The sequence below is a fragment of the Magnolia sinica genome, chromosome 14, assembly GCF_029962835.1.
Source record: "Magnolia sinica isolate HGM2019 chromosome 14, MsV1, whole genome shotgun sequence".
NCBI lineage: Eukaryota > Viridiplantae > Streptophyta > Magnoliopsida > Magnoliales > Magnoliaceae > Magnolia > Magnolia sinica.
Genome location: NC_080586.1, coordinates 15022648 through 15043258, shown reverse-complemented (window position 1 = coordinate 15043258; position 20611 = coordinate 15022648). Strand labels below are relative to the sequence as shown.

Sequence of the window (20611 nt, the reverse complement as noted above, 5' to 3'; positions counted from 1 at the left end):
TTAAATCATCAGAAAGGATCAAATAGCTAGCCAAAGATCTTGTGCGAGCAGCTGATATAAATTATGGCCACTCGATTTTCATAAGAAAGCTCTTGCAGTTGTTGGGTGGGCCCTGCAGATGAGGCGATGTAAAAGCCAAACCTATCATACATTTCAACAAGAGATCCTAACATGAAATCAATTTGATTAACTAAATCACTGAAAGGAAAACTAAGATGATACAGCTCCATCAGTTTGGCATGGCAGGTGGATGGATCCATGACTTAATGACCGTCCAATCCGGATTGAACAATTGTTGTTAACAGCAACCGTGGCTGTTGGATCGGCAGAGACGATTGATTGGTTTGAGCCGCTGATCCCAACCTGTGAAAACCACATCTAATTAAGATCAGATCTTCCAAATCACGGGTCCCAATATGGAAGGAGCGTGACCCAATAGTCGCACTGATAGGATATCTTAATCATCCAGTTGGTGAAAGTCAAATGCATAGGGTCCTACAAAAAATCAGGCTGAACTGAAAACCAAGTGGGCCACCACATGAATTTGGAAGTTTTTGGGTGGTTGTCCATTGTTTTCTTTGGCATGGACCACCCAATGATTGGATGGGCCTGATTTTTGAGGCATCCCGAATCATGGTGGGGCTCACTGGATGTGTGTTGGATGGCATACACACAACAGAGCGGGCCCAAACGCTCTTAGAATGCTGTCAGAAAACTTTCATTTTTTTCAGGTACTTGAGTTGGTATATCACAATAGCCACAATTGTTTAGTCTACAATTTGGAGATGAGAACATTGAGACCTGACTTGTGAGTGAGATGGATAAGGGACTAGAAACAAATTTGCTGAAATGAACACGTGTGCAAGATCAGGGCTGTTGAAAAGTCAGTGATCATGGTGAACATTCCTTGGTTAAAAAATATTTCTGCTCAACTCATTCACTGTAGAGCATGTCTATGGTACAAATGGACAGTTGATGAAAATGAGAAAAAGGTCAATACTCATGCATCAGCTACATCTTATCAGTGGATTGGCTATATTTTTTGAACAGGGTCATGTCCACCTTTGGCAACCCTAATAAACCCATGGATCTAGCACGTGTGCTTTGTGGCTTAGGAGTTAGGATAGAGAGAGTGATAGTTGATACTGGGTTGGTAGTTTGTTCTACGTACAATCTGGACCATCCAAAATCATAAGCCTCACTGTGGATGAAGTTCAGACAAAATTGAACTGATTAGACGATCTTAACCATCTAGTTTCACATATTGTATTTGGATCACCGACTAATTTATTTCAGCTATTGACTTGATTTGCAATCAACAGATAGTTTATTTAACTTGATTTCTGAGGCTTTGGGTTGCGGTATGTCCAATGTGCCCCATGATCTGTTCATTTGACATGTGATAGGTCTCGAGTCTGATGGATGAGCCATGGCCAACTAAAAATCAATATCCTATGCTTCAAGTCCACTACTGATTTGGGTGAAGGCAGAGAACCTGTATCCCACACAATCCAGTTCCGGCGTCTATGCAGCAATAAATGCATTGTCCATTCCACTAAGATATGCATTTAGCTTTGGTTTCAGTTACATCCAAAGACACCCAAAAATATTCACATTCGTAGAGAAACACCATTTCAAAGATTTTGGCTTTCTATGGTTTCTGTTCATGGGTCCAAAGGCATTAGAAAAATTGAAATGAGTGGCGGCTTTGAGCTAAAGATGCCTTCCACAATTCTCATGCAAATCAAGTAATTCACTTCTACTAATTCATATAAGAGAACTGCTCATGTACAGGCTGTCACATGGCATTTTCAGCCACAAAAAAATAATAATAAAATAAATAAATCACTTGCTGGGTGGGGGGAATCATTTTTAATTTTCTTTCCTGGATTTTTCATGGCTGAAAATGCATTGCATGGCTCTTGCCATGCAGGTAGCCTGTAGATGATCAGAGCTCTCTATATAATTACTGAGAGAATGCAATCCTTAAAGAGTAACCAGAAGGTAGAAGCTTGCCAGGTCAGATCGCCGTCGAATAATCGGCTGCAGTCGCAATGGCAGATACTATAGCTGCTGTGGTGAATATTTGCTGATAGCTCCGGGTCCTCATGGCCAAAGCAGCGCCAGTAACAGCACCTGCAATAGAAGCGTTCACCTGTAAAAGATTGATTTGCTCATTAGCTCAAGCTCAATTGAAAACTTTTTTAGTAGTTGAGACTGCTGATTTTGGAACCTCACGCAATTGAAATTAGATTGCTTTTGCCACAAAATTACAACTAAGGGTTGCTACTTTTGATGTAATAAATCTTATTGTAGAATTTTCAACTCTCGCGAGTCCTGAAACATTACTGGACCAGTTTCTTTAGGGCCACTTTGAATTTTGGGAGTGATGATTGAATCAGATAAGTAGGCTGTCAATGTGAGAGATTTCCAATGCACTCGCAAGTTGCAACACTTCTATAATAGTTCCGCAATACTAGTCCTGATTGGGAAATTTCCAATGCACTCAAAACTTCTATACTAGCTGGGTTTCAAATCAGATGAGGCCCATTCATTTCAGCAAGTGTAAAGATGGCTTTTGCATTTTCCTTTCCATGGATGGTGAGCAGATCAAGAAATGCCCGTGCTACAAAACAATTGCAGTTTTTACTGCATCTAATCCAGTCCAAGGAACATCATAAGCAGACAAAGATTTTTCATATTACAGTTCTAAAGTTTATCCCATTGTTTTTGCCACCAGCAGTAACATTTATGCTGTTGTTTTTCATATTACAATTCTAAAGTTTATGCAATTGTTTTGCTACCAGTAGTAACATATATTAGTAAGAAGATTACCCAAATCTTATTCATTTTCACCATATGAAACAAACTACGCTTAGAATGAAACCCTCTTCAAGTAGAGTGTGCCATAAAAAATGTATAATATGATACACAACCAGAGGATATGTACAGCATCCACAGGTCTTGAATCTGTACAAGTGGGGTCCATAGTCCACTGATGCACCCCACTGTGGATTGGCCATGCCAAATGTCTCCCAGATTGGAAGATCCTAGCCATCCAATCTGGGGACATTCTCTGTTGAGTGGGAATACTTTTTTCTTATGTTTGGCATTCAATGGGTCTTGCCGGGTTCCATCGAATCTCCCTTGTTGGCATGGCACGGAGGGGGCAAAGGGAAGATCTGGCATCTATGTTTGCTAGAGGGAATTTGGTCACTATGGTTGGAAAGGAATCTCCGATGCTTCAGGAATCGGAAAAGAGATATTGTGGAAGTTTGTAATCGGGCCAAGGATCTTGTTTAGGAATGGGTGACTGAATTTTTGGCTATGATGCCGTCTGAAATTCCTGATAGTTGGGTAGATTTGTAATTAGCCTTTCCTTTTTGTTTTGTTTTTGTAATTATTTGGCTTTGGCCTTCTTACAATAAAATCATCACTGTTCAAAAGTTCTTAACCATCTATGTGCAGGCTGCCTATTGAAAAGGTTATGAGCATCCTACTGGGCACAATTCTGCGGCATGGTCTATCTCTAGTGGGAGGCGTCAGATCGATGATCTCTGGATGGCTAAACCACAGACCCCAATGGTACAAACTCAAGGCCCTAGGTACCATACATCCTCTGATCCTCAGGCTGGAGAATTAGATAATTAATCCATCAAAGATAGCAACCCAAGTTCTAGGTGCCTACTTCACTTATATATAGCTTTCTTTTAACTGCAAATACATTCAAGAGAATAGGATCTTCATTAGTCATTTCATGTACACCTTTTCATAAAGCAACCAAAGAATAAAGCATTTTTAACATCCACCAGTTCTTGAAACCACAAGTGAAATAATCATTCTGATAATGCCATTTTAATGATTGGATTCGCAATCAAGACCATGTGCTGTTGTTCCATAAAATAAAACATTCAAATAAACGGGAAAAAAAACTGAGAAATGCTAGAGTATCACTTGTCTTCAGTAAGTAGAAAAGGGCAGTACACCAATGTTAAAATATGGATAAGGTACATATATGATAGAAAAACTAACCCAATCCTTTTCCCTCCGGTACCGTCGAATTCCACAGCGTGTTGCAGCAAACATTCCAGCAAAAAGTCCTAAAGACAAAATGAAAGGGCACACATATAGTCAGCTTGTAAGAAAAGTAATCACCAACTATTTGACTCGAGTAAGGCAATAGGTGCTACATCTATGGATCTAGCTTTCAGACGTGCTTCACTGCCAAATCTCAGGGTACAAGACATGGATATGTACATGGGTGTTTATTCTGGCCTCAGTTTGGTCTCTGCTTCATTAATTAGGTATGACAAATAAAGTCATAGCAACCCAGTAGGAGTATAACTTGGTAGTTTATACATTATTGGAGTGACTGGGTTTTGGTATTTCACCCATTTTCAAACATCTAAGTACACATTGGCTTTTGGCACTTGGTTTAATAGGGTGCCCCTCTAACGCATCCTTTTATCAATGAAATAAATCATCTATTATTTACTTAGGCATGGGTTTGTTAGAAAGTAAACCAATGAGAGTATTAAATTCCATCTAAAGGCCTGTTTGGTTTTCCAATTTCCTATGAAATGCGAAGTAATTGAGCCATCATTATCATTTCCAAGTGTTTGTTTAAACAGGAACTATGGCTCGCAGACATAGAGTCAAATACACTTGAAGGAAGTAGGTAAAGCAAATAGTAATAATTACATTTCACATAATAAAACCACCATTTATACAGTGATTTCTGGGTGAAACAAACAATGTAGCAAAATCATCATTGCAGTCAAATGTAAGTGATGCCATCACACAATTACAAGAGTAAATAATTATTACCCATTTATAGCCATTTACCGCTGTAATTTGAAAACCAAACAGGCCCTAAAACAAACTAAAACAGCAAGAACATAATAGTTGAGTTCCCCATGGGTAGTTAAGTAATATTTGTGATTATTTGAGCTGGATCTTTTCGTTAAGCAATTGTTAGGTCATGGTCTTTCTTTAGTCATGGCATTCTCAGTAATTCTTGTTTATCTAGAATTCATGAACTTAGACATAAAAACCTAATAAAAGAATTAAAGTAAATTATGTACTCTTCCTTTTGGGTTCCATGAATTACTCAAGAGAATATCTTTCTTTCTTTTTTTTCTTTCTCTTTTCTTTTTTCTTTTCTTTCTTTCTTCTTCTTTTTTTTTTTTTAGTGGAAGGGAGACTGTTGTTGGCATAAGGGAACATTCACTAGAAACAGATTAAAGTTCAACTTGACCCAGAGCATGAGATATCTAGCTAGATATTTGACAATGAATTTGATAGGGCCAGAGTTTGGGGCCTGATTTGAAATGTAGGTAGTTTAAAGCACTGTTAAAAAGTCAAAGAACTTGACTCAGCCAAGTCAGGTAGACTCAAACCAGATTCCACCAAAGACTCAAAATAAATAAATAAAAACAAAAACAAAACGAGAAAAAATAAAACTCAATTTGGTAATAACTTTAGTCGCAACTCATTGACTTTAGGCCTAGCAGACGGGGGCTGGTTCAGGCCTGGACTTTGAACTGGTCAGGCCGGGCCAACCAGCCAGGCTATTCAAAATATTGATTTTTCCTAGCCCAGGTCCGGCTCATTGCCAGCCCCAGTTGACTTGACCCGACGAAACTCAGAATAACTCAATGGAATTCGACAAAACTAGAGTCAACTCACCAAAGACTCTACAACATTTTTAGGGGGAAAAAAGAAGAGAGAAGGCTACAATATTTATAAAACTTGAGTATTAATATTCCTGAGCCTTGGTGTTCAAGACTTGGAAAGGTTGATTGAGTTTTTCGACTTGACAGACCTTCAAGTGGAGTTGAGCATTTGAGTTTCTAAACCTTGGTTTACAAAGAATAAATCTCTTGGAAAGTAGACCAAATATTTGGTTATTGAATTTTGAGCCAAGGTAAATGAGGAGGATTGATTCCTGGTAAGCAGCTGATTGTAAAGCCTTTTGCAAACAGAACTTTTAAAAGCCAAATCTCGAATTGAAGGGAGAAGGCTACTATGATTATGTATGTGCATGTGTAGATAGTACCGCTCTACATAGTAGTGATGTACTAGCCAGTCCACAGCCTGGGTAAAGGAGGGTTTGATGTTGGGTAGGCAACCAGTCATTGAACTATTGCCAGGCAATCTTGAGAATTAAACCAAACCCAAATAGCTGGGACAAGGCTATGATAATGATGACATACTATATAGATACGCGCGTGTTTAATATTTACAATTTTATATTAAAAATAGTTTTGTAATATATATCATTACTAATTTTTAAACACATTTTTATGCAAATTTTTAGTATAAAATATATGGGTATGGCATAGTCATAATCAACACAGATCCCATACCCATGTTGCGACATATCTGCGACGAGTACCTGAAGAGATTTGAAGGACCCACATATCATGTATTACAGATGCCCAGCAGAGGAATCGAGAGGAAAGAGGAATAATTAGCAGAGAAAACAATAACCAGAAAGAAATAAACAATGAAATTATAACATTGAAAAGGTAATTGTCTAGTAGCTGAATTATAAGGATTTTCTGTAATACTTTAACCCTCTTCTGTGCCAAATAATGGTAGCATTGGGGAGCTCAGTAGTTCCGTTTCCATAGATCTGCCCAGTTACTTGCTCCACAGCCTTGAGGTCATACTTAGGAAGGAGTTAAGTTGAGCCAACACCTAGTAAACCCACCTTGCTGGAGAACTAACTGAGATCACCCCCTGGTTTTGTTGGTAAATAGTTCTGTAAACTTGTTGCCTATTTGAAGCTTAATTATCGAGAGATCTAGAGAAGACATGTAATCACATCAAAGTTGCAAATTTGAAGCTAAATTATCAAGAGATCAAGATTGAGATAAGACATATTGAGTTGCTAATTATTGGAAGGCCCTTGTAAAAATAAATCAGAGCATAACCTTTAGATGCTAATTGTCACTAGCATTGCCAGTGACTCGTCAATTTATAACATTGGACAATACAGAAAGAGTTACAGGGCAAAGTCATGATAAAGAACAGAGCATGATAAGGAAAATCCATTTTAAACTAACCAGGTGAGCCGCCCTACAATTATAGGTGGAAAGAAAATTGGTCAACATACCACAATAGGTCCCATATTTACCAACCGACTTGACCTGTGAAGTTCAGATTCAATAGTGCAGCTATCAGATAAATGAAAACTTATGTAATCCCTGCAAGAAAGAATGTTTAAAAAGTGCAGCCCAATTAGCACTGCATGACAATATCTTAAGCCGAAAGTGCATAAGATCAAGTCATTGTCTTCTTACCACGAAAGAAGCTCGAGCAGTGCCAGTGAAGCCTAAATCCAGAGAAAGAGAGATAAGAGGATAAAGGACAAAAGTAGGTCAGTTTAGGCCCGAATAGTAGAAACAATATATTTGAAGTAATTATGAAATCCAATTATTGAATGCGCACACGCTTGGACATGGTGTGTTGGTGCAAGATCCAAGCTGTACATCAGCCATCCTCCATGTGTCATCAGTCCATGCCCACGAATAAGACTGTTCAATTCATCAGTGGTCCCACAAGTGTGTAAAAAATGGATGGTTAGAAAAATGGCAATGGTCCATCCATATTCAGTGTACTTGTGTGGCACACCCGATGAGCAGTCAGCCTGATTTTGTGGCCAGGACGCCCAGGATATACATGATGAGACCCACCTGATGTACGGCTCAGATCTCACACACAACTGAAATTTTCCATGTCTGCTGCACGTAAGTGTCCATAGTATATAAATAGTCCATACATACATATAAATTGGAATATTCTTTTTATAAATCAATTCTGCTTCAAAAAATTAACGTTTGACAGCAAATTTTCTGTACCTTTTTTGCCAGCTTCATATGGACCAATAAATAATCCCCAAGCTGATCCCGCCTGAAAGACATGGATTGCATTGTTTAATAATTAAACCATATAAAAAATGTTTTCCTTAGTATTTGAATGAGCTGATATTAGTATTTGAATGAGCTGATAATGAAGAGTAACTCAACAAAAGCCCTTGAGTGAAATTAGAGAAAAATAGGTCAATTTCAGCCATGTTTTTTTGCAAGGTTGAAGATGTTTTATTTATTTAGTGGAACACTGATTATTACTTTACTAAGACAAACAACAAGAAGGCTAAGAGAGGTGGCAAAGAATCCAATTCAATCATGTGAATAATTTGTGTATATTACCATCTTAATGGTATTTGACAATCTATGCACCCGGAGTAACCATCTGCTAGAGCTAACATGATCATCCTAGCCTTATCCAAGTATTTGGGGTTACTTACAAATTCGTAATCACCAATAATTCTTATATGTGGCCTTATCCTCGGAAAGCAAACACGGTCACCACCTCAATCCAAGTCTGTTAGGTCTTCTCCTCATTCTCCTTTCAGGCTTGTCGGTCCTACTCAAACTTCCCCTCCCATCTCAGTTTCTTGGAGCACATACGAGCCAAACCATCTCAATAGCTCTCCATCATTTTATTTCCTATCGGGACTACTCTCAAGCTGCATCAAAGGACCTCATTCTTAGTTCTATCCTTACTACTCTCTTAGACATCCATCTCAACATGCTCATACATGCCACCCTCATTCTTTGATCACGTTTGCCTCCTAATTGCCCAGCGCCCAACCTCATAAAGCATCATTGGTCAAATAATTGTCTTATCAAAATTTCCCTCAAGTTTCATTGGCATGATGTGATCACCCAAAACTCCAAAAGGAAGATTTCCACTTTTTTTTTTTTTTTTTGAAGGATGGAAGATTTCCACTTTAACCACTCAGCTCTATTAAAAACATACACATAGACTTTTGAATTGTAAAGCAATGAAATGGAATAAATCACTTTGAATAAATCGATTTAAAAAAAAAAAAAAGGAACTAAATTGCTTTGAGGAATACATTGGCAATTAGTTTTAACCAAAGATCATCTTTGTAACTTCTCCTCGAGGTATTCCCTAATGGTAACGGTGGCCGTAATGTTGTTACCGTTACGATGCTTGGAAAAAACCTATTTCGGCCCCAAAACGAACCCTCACAGCTATTATGACCCCGTAATGTGTAACGGTTACCACTGCTATAGGTACATAATCATTTTGGAATACTTTGCTTATCCTACTAAAGTTGCATTCCAAATATTCTACCTTGGACCTACTAAAGTTACTTTGTTGCCTAGTATTGATGCATGGTTTGTCCCAACACAGGTGGAGGAGCAGGGATGCTACGGAGAGCTAACATACATGGGAACACCCACACCCATCACCATAATCATCGTTCCCACTATCATCACCCTCACCATCACCAAAAGCCTTATCTTAGTTATTTGGGGTCAGTGTGATGAATTCCATTTCTGATGTAGGACAATTAATCACTTGCTCTAAAAGCTCGAATTGATAGATCATGACGAATTAATCCCTTTATCTCTTAGCCCAGGCCCCACATCTCATGGGTTAGGACCTCGGCAGAACCCCCCCTCGTGGGCCCTACTTCACATGGCTTCCGCTTCACACAAGCTACCCACCTCACACGGGTGGGGCTTGCTTCACACGCACCCGCCTCACACAGGCCACCCACCCTGAGTGTGCCCTTACATCCCACAGGCCACCCTACTCGAGCCCAATGTGAAAATGCCCCTGTATTAATCACTCCTGGTGAGGAGTCTCGAACACGAGACCTTCCGCTCTAATACTACTTTGATGTAGGACAATTAACCATTACTCTAAAAGCTCGAACTGATAAAGCATGGCAAATTAATCTCTTTATCTCATAGCCTAGGCCCCACATCTCATGGGTTAGGACCTCAGCAGAACCCCACTCGCCTCACACGGGTCGCCCACTCCAAGTGTGCCCCTGCATCCCATAGGCCACCCCACTCGAGCCCGGTGTGAAATGCCCCTCCATTTGTTTCACTAGTCAATCCTATCTAAGGCCCCATTCTTAATGAGTGCCAACAAACACACATGCACAGGGGGGGAGGGTGAGAGAGAGAGCAATTTATAATGAATAGATATACCTTACAACTATTAAATTTCAAATTGTCAATGTTTGTATAGTTTGCAGCCTACCTAACGTGATTTATGTTGTCAATAATAATGATAAAGACAATGATCATTCATCCATAAAAGTCGCCTTTTGATGTTTCTTAACTTGCTAGAAGAAGAACCTCTCTTTCTTTCTTTCTTTCCCTTTTTACTTTATTTTATTTTTTTAAACTGTCTAGAAGAAGATCCTTACCCCACCACTCTTTGGTAAACATGAATTTATACACACTAATTGTTGCAAGCTAATGTCTATTACATTGATCTTAACCGCTCTGAGTTCAATTTTTTTATTGCCTGTTAAGACTTCCACAATTTAGCCCTCAACGCCTTGCCCTTTTGGAGGTCCTAAAATTTAGAGCATTAAAATCTTGAGCCCTGCTAACAAGACCCATGCATCTGGATTCACCAAGATGGCATGTACCAAGAGATAAACTCTGTTCCCGAGCACAAAAATTAAGCAGCTCTAATAATCAGCTTTGCCAACAAGCATATGGAAAAAGTGGATGGTTAAAAGGAAATTGGTAATGTTCCATGCATTTCACGCCCACCTGATAAATGGATTAACCTAAACTGCCGAATCTTGTAAACATGTGCCATATCTTGCATGTGGGGGGTGTATCCAAAAGCATGAGTCCGCTACTCATTTCCATAAATCATTATAGCCCCTGTCTTTAAACATTATAAAAAGGCATACATATATGTATATAAATACATGCAAATGATGCATGTACTTGCGCATCTATCACTATCATCTTCATCACCACTACCACCACCACCACCACCATATAAGCCTTATCCCAATTAATAGGGATTGACGACATAAATCTTATTTTTCCACTCCATTCTATCAAGGGCTATACTTTTAGTTACGTCATAGGTCATTGATCTTATCTTGCTACCTCCATTCACATCCTTTTGGGCCTTCCTCTTTGTTGTTTTAGAGCCTTCTGTTGTTCCAATGCTCAAATAATTATAAAAAATAATATAATGTTTGCAAGATGACAGCAATAACAGACATAAAATAATCAAATAAATAAATTAGAACAAGTGCACCTGAAGTTGTGAAGGAAAATAAGAGAAAATAAGACTAACAAATTATGTAATCAGTGGAGGCGTGTAACCAGGTCACTTTCCTAAAGACGATTCGTAGCTATATCTCAAACTAGATGAATAGCCCAGATGCCTTGCTACAACTGCCTTTGGGATACAATCACCGATCGGAAAAAATCGTTGACACTACTACCATAGCGGTTGATGATCAATATGTTAGTAAAAGAATAATCGAAAATCAGAGATGGAAAATAACGAAGAAAAAATTGTTCTGTATGTAAAGAGAACAGAGAGAGAGAGAGAGAGAGAGAGAGAGAACAACTGTGATTTTTAGTTTCCGTCTTCAATGATCCTTAGGTTTTTCGGAAAAAAAAAAAAGAATTTATATAGAAATCCCAAAGTACACATGGCGCTGAGGTGGCGACCAGCGTGTGTAAACAGTCACAACACCATTGCTTCAAACGTGCGACATGGAATCGACTAACCCGAGTAAGACTTAGTCAAAGCAAAAAATAAATAAAGAATCGAAAAAACAAAATTGATCATTTAGACAAGCCCAAGCTCGTCATGTACGACACGACTCGGCATGGCGGGCGCGTGCACATGTTGTGCTTGGCATACCATACCATACCCAAGAGGTAATATAAAAGAAATACACAAGAAACTATATATAAAGGAGGAAAAAACCCTCCTTTAGTTCCAATGTCGAACTATTCCCAAAAGTACTTTTCTAAAGAGTCTAAAAGACCTTTTGCGCTCTTTTATTTTATTTTTAAAAAAAGCCAAACCAACAATCCCCCACTATTTTTTAAAAAGAAAAGATATTTGAGCATCAGATTTAGTGTGCATAAACAAAGGTGTCATGTAGACTTGAACCTTTGCATAGTGATTAGTGAGAAGTAATCCCTTATACTAGACTTAGTGGACAGTGCCCTACAAAACTAACCTATTGAATGGTCAGACAGTACTTCACACACACACACACACACAAGATCACCACTTCTTTGGTGTATATAAACATTATGCACTTTAAGGCCATGTGTTAATCCCAACTTCATGAATGCTCTAGAGAACGAGCCAGATTCTCATAAAAGGCAGCCACACCCTCATACTCATATAGGTGAGTCTATCAAGAACACACTCATGACTATGCGTTCCATCCATAAGACTATAGAACTCATTAAGAAGCTTGACCTCATCCTCCAATCTATCACAAGTAGCACTGGTTCAACATCAGAATGGGACACAAAACCCAGTTTCCTCAACTCAGTGCCTCTTAAAACTACTCTGTAACTCATTTGTCGCATTGAACATGTTTTTTAGGATCATCAGTGATTCAAGTTGGGTTACCATCACAGGTAGTTCATTCAATTGGTTTTAAGTTTCATTCCCTTAGCGGTACTATAGATTATTTTTTTCCCTCTTGCAAGGCCCTTAGTTAAAGGAACTGCCAGATTCGGTAGCGATCTAATCTCATTTATGAAGATTACTCCTTTGAGTAATTCTCTCATTCTACTGTGTCTACTGTGTTTGTTGCTTATCAGTCTCCTTTTACCATTGTATTATGAGTTGTTTGCACGCTTGATAGTTGCATTACCATCACAGTTTAGTTTTACAGTAAGAATTGGTTTACTCCAAAACGGAACATCAGGCAAAAGATTTCTTAACCACTCGGTTCTTCCGCAGCGAAGGTTAAGAGCTATAAGCTTAGACTTCATAGTAGAGTCAGAGATAATAGATTGTTTTTTGGATTTCCAACTTACAACTCCTCTACTTATAAGAAAGATGTAACCATTGGTTACCTTGCAACTATCAAAAATGGAATTCCAATCAGCATCAGAATATCCTTCTAATACCATTGGATATCTACCATGGTGTAAACCATAGTGATGAGTCATGTTTAAGTATTTAAGTACTCTACGAACAACTTCCCAATACTCTTCACTAAGATTATTAGTGCACTTATTTAGTTTTCCCACAACATAAACTATATCTGGTCTAGTGCACTTCATTGCATAAATAAGATTGCCAATAATACTAGCATATCCATTCTAATCCACACTTGTCCCTCTATTGGGATATAAATGAATACTTGGATCAAAAGGAGTGCAAACAGGCTAGTTGTCTGCCATATTGTATTTTTTATTATTATTTAAATGGACTCTATATAATGAGATTGTGAAAGAATTATCTCATCCACTTTTCTGATAATTTTGATCCCTAGGATCACATTAGCCACTCATAAGTCTTTCATTTCAAACTTGGATAATAAAAAAGCCTTAGTTTGATTAATAATAGTAATGTTTGATCCAAACATGAGTAGGTCATCAACAAATAAACAAATGATTATATTCACAGAGCCATTATTTTTATAATATATACACTTATCTACTTCATTTATTTTGAAGCTATTCTCTTAGTATCGAGTAAAACCTAGCATGCCATTGCTTTGGAGCTTGCTTAAGACTATATAGGGATTTAACCAATCTGCATACCTTTAGAGGCTGAGCTGGGTAGGGTTTACAAACCCTTCGAGTTGCTCCATGTAGATCTCCCCGTCGAGATCTCGATGCATAAAAGCAATTTTGGCATCCATCTAATGTATAATCAAATTATGTAAGATGTGATTGCTATTAGGACTCTAATGGATGCAATCCTAGAGATTGAAGAATAGGTATCAAAGAAATTTATTCATTCCTTCTATCTGTACCCTTTGCCTTCTAGTCTAGCTTTGTATTTATCTATTAAACCATCGGGTTTTAGCTTCTTTCTAAAAACTCACTTACATCTTAGCGGTTTCAAACCATTGGGTAAGTCAATTAGATTCCATGTATGATTTGCCGTGATGGAATCCATCTCGGTATGTATAGCCTCCTTCCAAAAAGGAGGCATCACGGGATGACATAGCCTCTATAAATGAGATCAGATCACCTTCAACGTTGTAGGTAAAGAAATCACGTCCAAAATCCTCTGCTAATCTAGCCTTCTTACTAGCTCTAGGTAAGGTATCAAGTTCATTAGAACTAAAGGATCTGGATAAATCAACACTTTTAGCCCCTAAGTCTAAACGATCACCCCCACTAATTTTTGACTTAAAAGGAAGCGCATCTTTAAAAAAGTCAGCATCTCTTGATTTTATAATAGAAGAATCATCTAAAGTTAAAAACCTATAAGCTTTACTGTTGAGTGAGTACCCAACAAATACACAGTCAATAGTTCTGTCTCCTAATTTAGGTCATATAGGTTCAACTAATCTAACATTAGATAGATATCCCCAAGTCCTAAAGTAGTTTAGGTTAGGGGCCCTACCTTTCCACAACTTGTATAGAGATTTATCTGTCTTACTAGAAGGAATCCTATTTAGGATATAGGCAGTTGCAAGAATAGCTTCGCCTCACAAATTATTAGGTAGATCTAAAGAACTAAGCATAGCATTTCCTAGATCTATTAAGGTTCTATTTTTTCTCTTAGCAACTTCATTTTGCTGAGGGGTATAGGGAGCGGTGTACTGATGTATGATCCCTTTAGATGTACAAAATTTATGGAATGCTAGTGATGTACACTCACCTCCCCTATCACTTCTAAGGTTTTTTTATCTTACGACTAAGCTGATTTTTTACTTCAGCCTTGAAATCTTAAACATGTTCAAGGCTTCATCCTTCTAATAAGAAATACATGGTAAATCCTAAAGTGGTCATCTATAAAGGTAATAAAATACATTTTACCACCTCTAGCTTGGGTTTCTTTCATATCACAAATATCTGAGTGAATTAATTGGTTTAGCTTCTTCTTCTTTTTTTAATAAGAGAGAGAGAGAGAGAGAGAGAGAGAGAGAGAGCAAAGGGTCTTTTAGACTCTTTAACAAAGTGCTTTTGGAAATAGTCTCACATTGGAACTAGATGAGGATTTTTTCTCCTTTATATATAGTTTCTTATCTATTGCTTTTGTATTAGCTCTTGAGTATTGTATGCCAAGCATCGCGCGCGAGCCCACTCGTCGCATTGTATGTGCATGTCAGGTCAGGCTCAAGCTTGGCTTTGTTATATGATCAATTTTGTTTTTCTGAATTTTTTTTTTCCTTTAACCAAGTCTTGTGCCGGTTACTCCGTTCCACATTGCACGTTTGAAACAATGTTGTTGTGACCGTTTACACATGTTGGTTGCCACCTCAACACCATATATCGGCCACGTGTGCTTTGGGATTTCTATATAAACAAAAGAAAACTAAAAATCGCAACCGCCATTTCTCTCTTTGTTCTCTTTGCACAGAAAACAACTTTTTCACTCTTCATTATTTTTGTCTCTGATTTTTTATTATTCTTTTACTCATATATTGAGCATCAACTGCTGTGGTGGTGGTGTCAGTCATTTTCGTTGATCGGCAATTGTATCCCAAAAGCGGTCGCAACAAGGCATCTGGGTCATTCATCTAGTTCGAGACATAGTGCGAATCGTTTTCAAGAAAGCGACTTGGTTATGTGCCTCCACTGATTACATAATTTTTCATTCTCTTTTTCTCTTATTTTCCTTCACGACTTCGGGTGCACTTGTTCTTATTTATTTATTTGATTATTTCATATCTGTTATTGTTGTCATCCTACAAATATTATATTATTTATGATAATTATTTGAGCACTGGAACAACACCTTCAACTTGTACCACTCACTCCTTCTAACAAGTGCAGTTCTTAGTCTCTGTTGCACATGACCAACCATCCAAGTCTACTTCTCATCTTATTACCTATTGTGGCTACTCCAAAGTTCCCTTGAATGCATTCACCTCTATCCTTCCTTGTCTTTCCACACATCCACCTCAATATTATCATTTCAGCTACATGCATCCTATGAACATGTTGATCCTTAATTGCCTGACATTTTGTTCCATAAAGCATAGTTAGTCTTATAGCTATCCTATAAAATTTCCCTTTCAGTTCGAGTGATACACAAAGATCACATAAAACTCTAGAGGAACATCTCTATTTCTTCCACCCAACTTGAATTCTATGGACAACATCCTTCTCAGTCTCTCCACTCTTATGGACCATTGACCCAAGGTATTGAAAGTGGTCATTTTGGGAAACTTCTTGGTCATCAATCTTAACTAATTCCTCGTTTTCACTCTTATTGTTGCTAAAACTGCACTCCATATACATTGCTTTAGTTATATTAATTTTAAATCCTTCTGATTGTAAAGCATCCCACCATACTCCACGGGATCTGTTCCTGCAAATGCCTCATTAACTCATCCACAACCAGTGCGAAAAGGTACAAGCTCAATGCCAAGCCCTGGTGCAAGCCTACAGTAATTGGGAACTCACTTGTCTCTCTAGTAGTAGTCTTCACAATTGTTACCGCTCCCTCATACATATCCTTAACAATGTCAATATATCCTCTTGAAACCCCTTTCTTTCCCAAGACCCACCAGATTAACTCCCTGGACACTTCTATGCATGTATCACTCACTATGTGTTCTAAACGCTTGCACTTATTTTAGGGCAGTAGACAAATGCAAAATCTGACAATTTTCATTTAAAAAAATTAGTAGATGAGTCATATAGATGTTGTGATTGCCGATAAATAGCATTAACTGTACATACGTTCTACAATTTTCAAAATCAAACTACAGAAAATGATAATTCTCACAATTTCCAACCATTTAAAGAAATCTACAGTCAATCTAACAGCATTTTTAGTTTTGCGGATAACTGCAACTATCTTTTTCTTTTTTCAATCTTTATAGATGAATTTTTGTTCTTGCACATAGTATACAGAGCACAGGCCCCAGAACCATGCCTCCACATGTGCCGAGGTGGAGGTATCCAATCCGTTCGTTAGGTGGGCCATGGAACCCAATATTTAGTTGCGCTGGCCCGTCTGCTCATCGGGTAGGACAGATTCGTCCGTCAAATGACGACTGTTTGTACATCATAGCTCACCTGATGAGCAGACAAGCTTGATTCCTGGGCCATAGCATCTGTACGGATAACATGAGAGATCAGTAAATCTCCAGATTTATATGAGAAATCATAACACTGCAAAATCACCATTGAGAGAGAGAGAGAGAGAGAGAGAGAGAGAGAGAGAGAGAGATGAACGTTTACAAATCCAAGACGAAGGAAGGAATCAACGGCGATGGAAGAGCAAGGGAATTCGTCTTCGGACAATCCCTCCATCTTTCTTCAAACAGAGTAGAAGAGGGTAGGAAGCGCCCAAACACTGGTTTTACGCCGCTGGACTACCCAAAATAGCGGTCCACCAGTTCATTCATTGGGCCCTACTACTGATGGCCTACTATGTAGAAATCAACCAATACGTTGTTTTTACCGTTCAATCAGAGGAGTTTTGCTATGTAAATGGGAGCCATTTTCCTCAGTGAGGAACCTACCCCACCAATTAGCTTTGTGGCTGTGTGGTCCACTGGATGAGCTCTTCTGATATTATTAGAATTGATGGCCCACCCATGTAAATGGAATAAAAAGAATGGTTCAGATAATGAGTCATTAGACCACAGATATCTTTAGGGCTCGTTTGGTAGCCCAATTTTGGAATGCCTTCCATTGAAACTAAGGGCCTGGTTGGATTTACGTTTCCTATTGTGTTGCATTGTGTCCATCTATTTTTTAAGTATACGATTCGACAAAAATCGAAATACATCCACATACGCAGAGGACAGGCGAGTGTTTGGATTAGATTGCTTGTTGGGCAAGTATACAAATGCGTCCAAGTAATTAATGTTTGGATATGACGGATATGGGCCACGTAGTGTATATACCTTTTATATTGAAGCCGAAATGCATTGCCTCTTCCTACTGCCCGGCTTCGATGGGTTGATGGTCAGTGCTATGTGGGCCCCACAATGATGTATGTGACCCATCCATGCCGTCCATCTATTTTACACTCGTCAGATTGTGAATGAATTAGGTCCTTGTAGCCAAACCATCCCGTCCACCCATCCATGGCAGGGCTCAAATAGCATCCATCATTACCCACGGATGGAGGGGAGGGAGGCAATCCGATTCAGCTGCCAGCATCTACTACTTGTGGGACCCATTAGGATATGGTCCAGTGCTTCATTATGTACAAACTCAATTAAATGAACATAATTTTCATAAGTCCACAAATTGTAAGAAAATAGAAAGAGTGAGTGTTTAACATTACAAATTGTAGAAACAAAGAAAATTCGATCGGACTGTCGATCCAATCTGATACTGAGTCGAAACAATTCAAATGTAAGTGCAAAAGAAAATAAATATTCTTCATCCAAGCTTTCTATGATCCAACAGGCCAACATAGCTTCAAAAAACCAGGATTCAATCAGGAATAGTAATCTCCCCTTCCTCACATAAATAAATATGAAATGAACTCCCTAATAGCCGCATATAAAATCAATAGACCAAGTAGCAAACTGACAAGGGGATGCACTCTCACTTGCTGGCCTCTTTCACTAGCATATGCCACCCTTTCCGGTCTTCCTTCATCCATGCCCCGATTACCGAACTGCTGATACACGCATGCCTCTGCCGGAGCACTTACACTCCAGTTAGTCCTCATCGTCGCCGCACGAGGTGATTCACGAACGCTGTCATCGTTAGGTATCCTCCCCACCGCTCCATGGATGACGGTAGCCTAAATGATACAGAAAGAAGTCACATGTTCTGTTATTACCAGATGATGAAAGTTGTAATAAGCTTGGGGAGGATGAAAGTAATGTATGAAAGATAACAATCAGTTAACCTTATGACGATTCCACGTAGTGACGACCTCATCGTAGGTCATGAAGGACTGATGTCTGCATCCACTGAATCGGTGAACCTGTGCGTTGCAGTCCTCTCACTTTTCATATATGCCTGGGACTCTTCCCATAAACACGACGTAAAACTTTCTATTCATTTTCCTGCATTTGGTAAAGCAATTAAATTTCATACATCCCTGTGAAATAGAGAAACCAGCTGTTAAGACATAATGGTAACAGTGTAAATTACGCAAAACAGTACTGTAACAATAGAAGTGAAATGAAATTCAACCTAGAAGTTGTAACTATAAATAGGGTAATCATACTTCAGATTATATTTCTGTTTGAGGGATTCTACAGTATATGACTCCCTACTGCGATATTTCAACTATCCCTTGTAAAATAAAGATATTTGATTAGCATCATAAATCGAACGGGAACAGTTCAATGGTCACACATCACTGCCACAAATGCATGAGCCATAAACCAAACCCAACGTCCATCAACATTCTCCTGCACGCACGTTGTTACTCTGACGAATACTATCCATCAGTTCAAGCAATTTTAACCACCAACACCTGCTATAAACCTGCAACCATTTCTGAAATAAACATATAACATTTTCAAATTAAATTGGTCAAGATAATAAGCTACAATTGCCGTTCCAACAACAATTATAGCACCCAAACTATTCAGTAGCATCTCCAATCGTGCCAAAAACAGGCACCCATATAACAGTGTCCACAGAAATCCCAACAAAAAGATAAAGTTTGTTCAAAAACAAGATAGTCAGCAGCTATCACAGCTGGCCCATTTTCATTCGGGGCCATTGCGATTGAGTATAAGTTTATGTATCCACTCATTTCTCCTTTCATGGCATATCTTCATAAAAAAAAGCTGCACTGACTAAATTGGACTGCAAAACTCTTGCAACCCGGAGTTGGTCTTCGTGGCTTAGTCCCTCCACTTCCTCAAGAATCCCAAGCAATCGTTGTAGACGTGTCATACTCTTGCCCTGCGACATAGTTATTGTCAAGGATTTCACCGCTTCGGCTATTTCCCCCATCTTGTTACCTATATGATCACTCGACTTACCCTTCCGGTGACGGCTCATCTCGCTCGTTGTTGAGCGACTGTGTCTGGATCCTGTTGTCGTCTCCATCGGGCTCTTTGTTATAGTGCTTTGCCCGATGAGTAGATCCCTCATTGCAGTGAATGCGAGGAGCAAGGTCCTGATCATCGTCATCATCGGATGAGAGACGAACAGTCTCAGAAGCCTCCTCTTCCGAACCATCATCTGAATTCAGATCACTTTGTGTGTGACGTCTCCCTGAAATGGGTGACAAGTAAGCCGTATTCACGAAGGAACTGCGTGCACACTTATTGTCGAAGATAAACGCCAAATCGTCATATTTTTCGATGTGCTTCCCGCGCACTCTTTCAGCATATGGGTGTGACTATAGACAGAGAGATGATATATTTACCTTACAGTATTATAATCAACACGTGTAAATAGACATGATTTCTACCACAAAACTGAATAGAAAATCTTATCCAAACTTACCGCGATATAGCCTTTCTAGACATCATCAGTAGCTACAACCATCTTCTCATCTGGGTCGCAACCAAAACCACTGGCATTAAGCATGTCCTTGATTGCCCAGTAGAATCTCTTCAAAGTGCAAAGACGGTTTGAAATATGACAAATTTCCAAGATTATTTCACATCTTTCATGGATTTTTTTGATTCTATCTTTATATG

At 38.7% G+C, this 20611-nt stretch overlaps 1 protein-coding gene across 1 annotated transcript; it reads right to left on the bottom strand.

The window, feature by feature from the left end:
• Window positions 1-1887: 1887 nt before the first annotated feature.
• LOC131225330 (outer envelope pore protein 16-4, chloroplastic) lies at window positions 1888-17344 on the bottom strand. Its single transcript, XM_058220853.1, has 6 exons — window positions 17220-17344; window positions 7866-7917; window positions 7308-7339; window positions 7121-7154; window positions 4033-4100; window positions 1888-2155 (listed from the first exon to the last, which is right to left on the bottom strand). The coding sequence occupies exons 1-6, from the start codon at window positions 17289-17291 to the stop codon at window positions 2021-2023; spliced, it is 393 nt and encodes a 130-aa protein (XP_058076836.1). The 5' UTR covers window positions 17292-17344; the 3' UTR covers window positions 1888-2020.
• Window positions 17345-20611: the final 3267 nt, after the last annotated feature.